The sequence below is a fragment of the Melanotaenia boesemani genome, chromosome 7 (assembly GCF_017639745.1).
Source record: "Melanotaenia boesemani isolate fMelBoe1 chromosome 7, fMelBoe1.pri, whole genome shotgun sequence".
Classification (NCBI taxonomy): domain Eukaryota; kingdom Metazoa; phylum Chordata; class Actinopteri; order Atheriniformes; family Melanotaeniidae; genus Melanotaenia; species Melanotaenia boesemani.
The window spans coordinates 1,791,099-1,801,118 of record NC_055688.1 but is presented as its reverse complement, the minus strand read 5'-3'; the positions used below and the strand labels follow the sequence as shown (position 1 = coordinate 1,801,118).

Here is a 10,020-nt window from a genome sequence, read left to right as displayed (position 1 = left end):
ACAGCGTTTTCCTGAACAAGGGCTCAATGACACGGCATTTTGAAATTCGGGACTTGAGTGGGTGATAAGCAAGAAGCAGAACGTCCCTGGGTGGGCTCGAACCACCATCCTTTCGGTTAACAGCCGAACGCGCTAACCAGTTGCGCCACAGAGACTGTCCGACGACACTGTAGCCTGCGGGCATGTGGTCCACCTGGATCGCCCACCATCGCCTCGTGCCTGTGTGTCCTGGATCCGGTAATAGTTTTGTAAGCTGTAACACACCTATGTTGAGCAGGAAGCATCTTTAGTTAAATTAAAAGGCGCTGTGTGACCATATTCAATGGCCAGTTGCACTAAAGTCCAAACATCTTTCACCACACAGCTAAGGACAACCTTGCAACTTGGCTCACATTAGCCTACTGACTCACAGAGTGGCCACTTTGGATCAGCTTTGAACCCTAACAGTTTTGAAAGTGCTACTTACCACAAATGTGGATCGCTGCTGGGGATATGTAAGGTGGAGTACCCCGAGAAAGTGATAAACTGCACCCTTTATTGTCTCCGTGGCACCTGTGCTCCTGACCCAAATGAATGGTTGAAACATGACGATTATTATTGTGTATGTGTTTTTGCCCACTCCTTCATTTGAGAGAAATCTAGGATCAAATTTGGTTCAGGCTTCAGTGTAGTAATCGAGTCCAGATCCAAAGAGAACTGTCAAAAGACCCATACTTGCAGGCAGACTGAAACATTGTGTTAACTTGGGATTTATTACTTGACGTCAAATCTGACAGGTCAGTAGTTTTCAACTGGCATGTGGAACCAGAAAGACATCAATAACTTCCGATCTGACACTTTTCAAAACTTTGATAGTACAATGAAAATGTGCCCATGCACAGTAGTGGTATTGTACGACTTACACACATTTAGTGTTTTGGTGTCATATTGAGCACAGGAAAGGCTTGTGGTTCATTCGTGCATTGTGGACAAGGAGCTAGACAGTTGCTTGTGGCTCCAACACACAGGAAGACGTATTGATTACGATCGAACAGCGTTTTCCTGAACAAGGGCTCAATGACACGGCATTTTGAAATTCGGGACCTGAGTGGGTGATAAGCAAGAAGCAGAACGTCCCTGGGTGGGCTCGAACCACCATCCTTTCGGTTAACAGCCGAACGCGCTAACCAGTTGCGCCACAGAGACTGTCCGACGACACTGTAGCCTGCGGGCATGTGGTCCACCTGGATCGCCCACCATCGCCTCGTGCCTGTGTGTCCTGGATCCGGTAACAGTTTTGTAAGCTGTAACACACCTATGTTGAGCAGGAAGCATCTTTAGTTAAATTAAAAGGCGCTGTGTGACCACATTCAATAGCCAGTTGCACTAAAGTCCAAACATCTTTCACCACACAGCTAAGGACAACCTTGCAACTTGGCTCACATTAGCCTACTGACTCACAGAGTGGCCACTTTGGATCAGCTTTGAACCCTAACAGTTTTGAAAGTGCTACTTACCACAAATGTGGATCGCTGCTGGGGATATGTAAGGTGGAGTACCCCGAGAAAGTGATAAACTGCACCCTTTATTGTCTCCGTGGCACCTGTGCTCCTGACCCAAATGAATGGTTGAAACATGACGATTATTATTGTGTATGTGTTTTGCCCACTCCTTCATTTGGAGAGAAATCTAGGATCAAATTTGGTTCAGGCTTCAGTGTAGTAATCGAGTCCAGATCCAAAGAGAACTGTCAAAAGACCCATACTTGCAGGCAGACTGAAACATTGTGTTAACTTGGGATTTATTACTTGACGTCAAATCTGACAGGTCAGTAGTTTTCAACTGGCATGTGGAACCAGAAAGACATCAATAACTTCCGATCTGACACTTTTCAAAACTTTGATAGTACAATGAAAATGTGCCCATGCACAGTAGTGGTATTGTACGACTTACACACATTTAGTGTTTTGGTGTCATATTGAGCACAGAAAAGGCTTGTGGTTCATTCGTGCATTGTGGACATGGAACTAGACAGTTGCTTGTGGCTCCAACACACAGGAAGACGTATTGATTACGATCGAACAGCGTTTTCCTGAACAAGGGCTCAATGACACGGCATTTTGAAATTCGGGACTTGAGTGTGTGATAAGCAAGAAGCAGAACGTCCCTGGGTGGGCTCGAACCACCATCCTTTCGGTTAACAGCCGAACGCGCTAACCAGTTGCGCCAAAGCTGGGGAAGGATAGTCTGTCTACGAGGGGGAGAAATTGGAAAGGAGGGGGAAGAAGGGGGGGGGAGAGAAAGCGGGAGAAAAAAAGAAAAAGCGAGAAAAAAATGGCGACAATCTAGCGATCGCGGGTTCGATTCCTGCGCTGGCCAAAACCTTCCATTCTATTTTCTTTCGGTTTTAGACAATAGTTGTAAATATTAGGAACTTTTAGACGAAGAATAGAGCGAAAGAATTGAAAATGGGGTAAATTTCTCATTTCCTTTTCTATTCTTTTCTAAGTCTTTATGTACACCTGTGTGATTGTGTGCATATTTTTATTGTAGCTGTCATGTTTTTGCATATCATTGCATGTATTTAATTTTTTAAATGTAACTAAACCCACTAAATACCTTACAAGCTTGATATGTATGTTCACATGGAAGACTTATCTTTCATGCAAGCTAATCAAGCTGATTTTGATCATTACAACTGATCAATCACTTATGTAGCCCATTAATTATGAAATATTAAATAATAAATTAAATAATATGCATGTATATATATATATATATATGTATATATGTTGTTTGCTATATATTTATAATTTCTCATTATATTTCTATTATTATTTATTATATTATTATATATTTATTTTATTTGAATAAATATAAACCATGCTAAATTATTACTATTTATAATTATTATAAAATAAAATTCTCACATCATTACACTGTTTCCAAACATGTGTGGATTTTATTAAAAAACAAACAACAACAACAACGACGACAACAACATCAACATCAACAACAACCACCAAAAAAAACAAAACAGGGTGATGTGACCACTTTGTAACAACCAAACTTTTATATTACAAAAACTGTTATACACAAAATAATTACAACTATGTACAAAATTACCTCTGTCCCTTTAAAAAGGAGGATCAAGGGAGGACAGTTATTGTTTTTTTCTTTTAATATCCTCCAACCACTGCTCTTTGGGAACAGTCTCTACAGAGGGGCAGTACACAATGCCTTTGTATTGGCTGTGCCCAGTTTCAATTGTCCTAAACTGTCCACATTTATTGCATGTATTATGCAATACGTTTCGTTTGCGGCGGACGGTAGCAGGAGCAGGAGCAAGAGCAGGGGCAGCAACCCCAGCAAATGGCAAGTTGACACCCAAGACCTGTGGAGCAGCCAGGAACACAGGCAGCATCTGTGAGGCTGGATGAGGCAGCATCACCAGTTGAGGGCTAGGGGGAGGAGGTGGTGCAGCAAAAAGCTGCCGCTGGTGAGGAGGCCTCGCTTTGGCCGATGGCTCAGATGCTGGTGAGGTTTTCATTTTTTTCATCTTTGCCTGGCCCACAGTGCTGCTGGGGAACTGGTACTGGTAAGAGGGGCCAGGCTGGGGGGCTGCAAATAAAGGCTGCACGTTTGCAGCAGGAAGAGGGTTGGCTGCTGCAGACAAGCGACTGGGCAGGGTGAGCCCCTGCAACATCACTGCAGTGTCCTGTCTCTTCACCCTTTTATTGTGCCACTGCACAAGGGTGGTGTGACTGACATCCACCAGCTGCAGGGCGGTCTGCTGCATCACTGTCCCGTTACCCAGAATGCGCCGCCTGATCTGTCTGTAGTCCTCCAAGATGAGGTCCCATCTGGACACTGTGATTGTCCCCCTCTTCTTGGGACTACGGTGGATGTCACAGAGCCGGACAAAGATGGACTCAATCAGGCGGCAGCAATCTGGCCACTGGGCAAGAGGGGCAGTGGTGGTGAGGGCGTGCCTTTTGAGGCTGTCTACTCCCGGCGTGAACTCCTGCTTCTTCTTGGGTGACCTGAACCTCCCCGTATCCAGCCTGCTCTGGTGTCTGGCAGCAAACACCACCCTCTGCTTGTCAAACTCCAGCAGGTTTTGCCACAGAGCAACAATGTTGCTCACCTAAACAGAGCGACAGATCAGATGATAATTAAAATGCTGCATGGCACAGGAAAGTATTTTTCCATTAATTTCATATTTCATACAAGCAAAATAATAAATGCTACTAACCTGCTGGTTGTGAGGGCAAGAGAGGGCTGGTTCCTCAGTTCAACCAGATACCTGCCAGGCTGTCGACCCTGTCCATCCCTGGAACAATGGGACTCATCAACAGCCTGAAAAACCAAACAAAAACAATGAGGTCTGACTGTGAGCAGGCAGAGTGGATTCATTTAATGAAACTATTTGTGGGCTTATTTACCCAGGATCACTGGAAGATGAGGAGACATCCAGCGGACCCAGTTGGGCCAGCAGCCTGGGAGGTACCAGTCAATGAGGAGGAGGAGGAGGTGGAGGCAGGGTCCAAAGTGGGAGCAGCACTGAGGAGGAGGAGGTGGAGGCAGGGTCCAAAGTGGGAGCAGCCACTGAGGAGGAGGAGGTGGAGGGCAGGGCCAAAGTGGGAGCAGCCACTGAGGAGGAGGAGGAGGTGGAGGCAGGGTCCAAAGTGGGAGCGTTAAAGAGAGAAGCAGGAGTGGAGGGGGGCAGCAGGCTGGCAGGTGGTTGAAAATTCAGGTTGTCGAGGAGAGATTCGGTGATGAACTCCAGGTCTTGGTCTTCCTCAAAAACCCTCGTCTTCTTCTTGCTCCCCCTCGCCCACCTCCTCAAGCATGTTTGTCTGTCTCTCTGAGTCGGGGGACACGTTTGAGGGGCTGTCCAGTCTGGCTCAGCATGTAATCAACCCCGATGAGCTCTCCTGTGAAAAATATCCGACAGACACCCAGCATGTTATTAGTTCTCACATCATTAACAAATAAAGGACAACTTGTTCGGTGTTGTGAGCGTGTGATTAGCTTTAGTTACAGACAACTTGATATAAATAATCATACCAGTGTATTTAGCCGGTGGCCTAAAGGCTGGCAGATACGCTCTACTCAACACCTTTGAGCTGAGGGTGTTGCGCACTGAGCTACATTGCCCAGCGTATGTCAGGAGAGAAGAGGACCTGTTGGTTACTGCTGCACTTCCCCGGTCCTGGTTCCACCCTGTTCAGGCCTTCCAAGAGGTACAGCTTGGAAATTAAGTGCAATTTGCACTTGTTCCTGGGAAAACATATTCATGCCAAGGCATGTTTGTGTCAGTTGTTCCATTCTGAATTATAGTTTCTTTCAGTACAGTGACACACATAAAATCCACTAACCTGGAATGAACCTGTTCAGATGGCAATGGAAAGACTCTAGGGAAGTGGACCCTCTGGCACAGCGGTACTTCCTGAGCACGATACCTCCATTGGTGGTGGTGGTGCCTGTTTCAGTGTACAGCTGCACACCTGGGATGTCCTGGATGCACCTGACATGGCGTTTCTGCACTCTCCAGATTGTGCTCCATCCGCACCATGTCCAGCAGAGGGCACACCCATCAGGTCCCTTCCTTTCGCCCCTCCCCAGTTTCCTGCAGCAGCCGGTCAATCAGGCTGATGGTGGCTTCCTCACCCCGTGTCCTCCGTCTGCAGTGTTGGCTGAGCTCTTTTTTACTGATTCTCCTGTCCACCAGGAGATCAGTGATGCCAGGCACACCCTCCAGTCTGAGCTGTTCTCTCTTCGCCTGCCTCAAAAGAGCAAGATCCCCAGCATCCCACTCAAAGATGCAGGCGGAGAGGCAGCCCATGAAGGTAGGGTTAGAGGGGATGGGCATCGGTGGTGCAGCCCACAGCCAAGCCTCCTCATAAAGTGCCAGATATCCAGACGAATGTGGAGGTCTGGCCACTCCCCAAACCTCACTTGCAGCTTGCTGGCCCCCCTCTTCCACACAGCATCCACAGTCCACATACATAAGAACTGGGGGTGACACAGATGCCTGGCGGTACCGCTCCATCAGGCCGGACGCCATCCTGTTTAGTCCCGACCCCTCTTGCACAGTCAAGACACTGTTCAGGATCTGGCCAACCTCGTGCTGACGGAGGTTAGCCAGAGAGCTGTGCCCCTGCCGGTGCCAGCCAGCTTCTTTGTGATCTGTGATGTGACAACAATCGAGATAGAAAAACTCTTTACACAAAATGTTTTTACACAAAATATCTGGCAGTAGCACAGAAACTGTTACAACTTATTTAAGCATTGTTGATTGTTTTTTGTTTTAATTGATCCCCCAATAGCTGCAGCAAAACTGCAGCTATTCTTCCTGAGATCCGACAAATAAAACTTAGAACAATTTTAATTATAAGCAGACATACAAATGTAGCATATGTAGCAGACATACAAAGTAGTCCTGTTACACACTCAATGATAATCAAAACTATACATATTCACACATTCTATCACATAGCATAATCTGTCTTTGTTACTGAAATAGCAACCAGTGGCAACTTGGGGTGCAAACTGCACACAGCTCCCCACACTTATAGATCATTTATTACCTTTTTGGTGGAGTCCAGCTTAAGGATGGACCCAAACGTGGAGGTGATTCTGGCCTTTATGTGGTCCAACCTTGAGAGGATGTCCCGTCCATAAACGACCAACAGCCAGCGACTGGTGGGGATGTCCATCGGCTCCGGGGGCTCCCGGCAGACAACCGGGAAGAGGCTTGGCTTATCCACAAACTCAGCACACTCCCCCAGATAGTGTACCAGCCTGTCGAGCCACTCCTCCCCATGGTTCTCCCTTAGCTGCTTCACCAGCCGCGCTGGACTGTTGCCCAGGGTCCTGTCCCGAAGCAGCCTGATGACACGGATGTCACAGGCGTACCTGTGTTGAAGCATTGTGAATGATTAGTAACATGTTTATGATGGGACAGTTTTTTAAGTTGTATGAATAACTGAAAAAATTCTTTATTCAAATCGGCTTCACTCACTTGCGGGTCAGGATTAATCTGAACATTTGCTGGTGAGGGAGGTCCAGCTGGTCCCGGACAGTCTGACTGGTGGACAAATGGTTCTGTACACACACAGTGCACCTGAGTGTCTCTGTCACCAGCAGGTAGTACCGGTCGATGTCCAGGACCTTCCGTGCCCTTTTGTGGACCCCAGCGCCTGTCAACTGCTTTCCACATGTAGGGCAGGCGATCTTCACCTTCCACAGGTGGTAGGGCATCCACACCATCAGGCGATGGGTGAAGAAAGGCTCTGGGGTCGGTGTTTGATGGTAAATGAGCGCTGGGACAGGGGGCTCATACCACAGCTTCAAATCTGGCCGCAGTTTCCCAGAGTGAAAGAGGGTGTTGGCAATCCACCTCTGGTCCTGCAGAGGAATGGTTTTGCTCAGCTCACCCGGCAGCCAGAATGAAGCTGAGGATCCCGCATGGGATGACGCACGTCCTCCCGGTTCGCCCTGAGTGCAAGATGACAACCAACAAAAGTCCTATTATTATATGCAGAATAACCTTGTAATAGATGTCATACAAACAGAGTTGGACAACTGAGCTTTGATTCCTGACTTACAGATTGCGTCAGCTTGTACAGGGTTTTGTTCCCAAACTGGGAACTTCCCCTGGATGGTGCAGGGCTGGGTGTCCTCACAGATGACACAGAAGGGCTGGGGGCCCTCAGAGAGACAGTGAAGGGCTGGGGGCCCTCACAGACGACACAGAAGCGCTGGGGGTCCTCAGAGAAGACAGTGAAGGGCTGGAGGTCCTCACAGGTGAAGGACTGGGGTGCTCACAGGTGAAGGACTGGGGGTCCTTCTTTTCACCAAATTTGGCTGCACTGCAGATGACAATGAGCCACCATAGTGGGATTTTGTGAACTGTAAGACGACACAAATGAAAACTGATGTTAAAGCAAGCAGTGTGGGAATTATATACAGCATGTATAGCTAAGGCAATACTCACCATGGACAGACTTAGAGGGGGACGCAAATATGTCCGGGCCTCAGGAGCAGAGGCTGAAGCTGCAGATGATGTGGAGGGAGGAGATGACTGGGTGGCAGGCTGCAAAAGTGGGGCATGGGGTGTCAAAAGCACAGCAACAGACATGTGATGTAAGATTTGAAAGAAGATAATATTGTTAAAACTGATCACCTTGGCATGGAACCCACAACTGCAGGTCCTGGCCTGACCAAACAAGCCAGACTGCCCTTTGGCCTGCATGGGGCATTTCTCAATCTAAAAACAAAAGCAATGTTATTAAGCCTGCTGTGTAGTGATTGCAGTTTTTTGTGAAATGTACATCCTATGCATCATCACAGTGCACATTTTCTTCAACAGATCTACATACTAATGCACAAAAACAGTAAAGGCAAGCAAAAAACAGTAAAGGCCAGTCACTGTACCTTTTGGTAGAGGTCATGCCACTTCCGTTGCCTTGGCGCTGGCCTGTTGCCGGCTCCTGGGGGCCAAACTCCAGTGCTGGCAAAGGCCCTCAGCCTTGACATCCACTCCCCATCTCCCATGGCCTTGTGGCTTTTGGTCTTGGTTGTCATCTAAAGATAGGCTTGACTTTAAACACTGTGTGTTCATCAAAGTGTAACAGGAGTACAGTGAAACTAATTAGATCATTTCACTTACTGTAAATTTGGAATGGATTCCTTAACTTTATTAAGGCGCAAAAAGTCCAAGTCAAATTTTATAATTAAAATACGTTTTAATTTTTTTTAGACTGTTCTTTAATTGTAAGCAGGTTTATCTCACTGTTCTTTACATTTTTTTAGTTACCTGTTGCTCCTGTTCGACTCATCAGCTAGCTGCAGGGTTTTCACACAACGATACGCTTTTTCTTTTTTTTATTTTCTTTTATTATTAACTCCATATACAGTATCTTGCAAAGCTCCCGCGCTCTCATGAAATTAACTCGACTTATTTTAAACAAAGTGATTTTCTTGCAGAAAAGAAACACAAAGCTAAAGTAACGAGCATACCGGTGTTCTCGGTTCGCTAAGCTAACGAAAGTTCACATATTTAGACAACATAAAATAAAGGACAGAACATCTTTTTCTGACAGAGGACACACGGATAAACTAACCAGGTCATTAAAATAAATTTAAAAATTACAGATACTCACCCTGTTTTTTTCCGACCGTTGAGATTACGGAAAAATCCGAAGTGGCTCGTCCGACAGAAGCGCCGAGCGGTTGGCTCCGCCCATGCCTTACGTTGATTGGTCTAAGGTCCAATAGCATATTGGACAGGGAGGCAGCTGATTTGGCAATGTCCATTACCAATTGGACAGAGAGAGACTGCGGATTGGAGGAGAAAAGGAGACTCTCCTGACCCAAGTAGCGCCACAGAGGACTGTCCGACGACACTGTAGCCTGCGGGCATGTGGTCCACCTGGATCGCCCACCATCGCCTCGTGCCTGTGTGTCCTGGATCCGGTAATAGTTTTGTAAGCTGTAACACACCTATGTTGAGCAGGAAGCATCTTTAGTTAAATTAAAAGGCGCTGTGTGACCACATTCAATGGCCAGTTGCACTAAAGTCCAAACATCTTTCACCACACAGCTAAGGACAACCTTGCAACTTGGCTCACATTAGCCTACTGACTCACAGAGTGGCCACTTTGGATCAGCTTTGAACCCTAACAGTTTTGAAAGTGCTACTTACCACAAATGTGGATCGCTGCTGGGGATATGTAAGGTGGAGTACCCCGAGAAAGTGATAAACTGCACCCTTTATTGTCTCCGTGGCACCTGTGCTCCTGACCCAAATGAATGGTTGAAACATGACGATTATTATTGTGTATGTGTTTTGCCCACTCCTTCATTTGAGAGAAATCTAGGATCAAATTTGGTTCAGGCTTCAGTGTAGTAATTGAGTCCAGATCCAAAGAGAACTGTCAAAAGACCCATACTTGCAGGCAGACTGAAACATTGTGTTAACTTGGGATTTATTACTTGACGTCAAATCTGACAGGTCAGTAGTTTTCAACTGGC

At 46.7% G+C, this 10,020-nt stretch overlaps 1 protein-coding gene and 3 non-coding genes across 4 annotated transcripts; all 4 read right to left on the bottom strand.

The window, feature by feature from the left end:
- Positions 1-81: 81 nt before the first annotated feature.
- trnan-guu lies at positions 82-155 on the bottom strand. The gene has a single exon. It is a non-coding gene; the product is annotated as a tRNA-Asn (tRNA).
- A 956-nt stretch (positions 156-1,111) lies between these two features.
- trnan-guu lies at positions 1,112-1,185 on the bottom strand. The gene has a single exon. It is a non-coding gene; the product is annotated as a tRNA-Asn (tRNA).
- Positions 1,186-2,141: 956 nt separating this feature from the next.
- trnan-guu lies at positions 2,142-2,212 on the bottom strand. The gene has a single exon. It is a non-coding gene; the product is annotated as a tRNA-Asn (tRNA).
- Positions 2,213-6,090: 3,878 nt separating this feature from the next.
- LOC121643495 lies at positions 6,091-8,571 on the bottom strand. The gene is made up of 8 exons (XM_041990940.1): positions 8,422-8,571; positions 8,171-8,254; positions 7,982-8,080; positions 7,801-7,896; positions 7,593-7,754; positions 7,007-7,482; positions 6,573-6,900; positions 6,091-6,171 (listed from the first exon to the last, which is right to left on the bottom strand). Exons 1-8 carry the CDS (start codon positions 8,569-8,571, stop codon positions 6,091-6,093), a joined length of 1,476 nt encoding a protein of 491 aa, XP_041846874.1.
- Between the last annotated feature and the right edge of the window lie 1,449 nt (positions 8,572-10,020).

Excerpts from the sequence above, each read along its gene's own strand:
- LOC121643495 (XM_041990940.1), bottom strand. The coding sequence starts at position 8,571 with ATGACAACCAAGACCAAAAGCCACAAGGCCATGGGAGATGGGGAGTGG. Across the intron at positions 7,755-7,800 it reads CTTCACCTGTGAGCACCCCA|GACCCCCAGCGCTTCTGTGT; the intron begins GTCCTTCACCTG and ends GTCTTCTCTGAG. Across the intron at positions 6,901-7,006 it reads AGATTAATCCTGACCCGCAA|GTACGCCTGTGACATCCGTG; the intron begins GTGAGTGAAGCC and ends GCTTCAACACAG.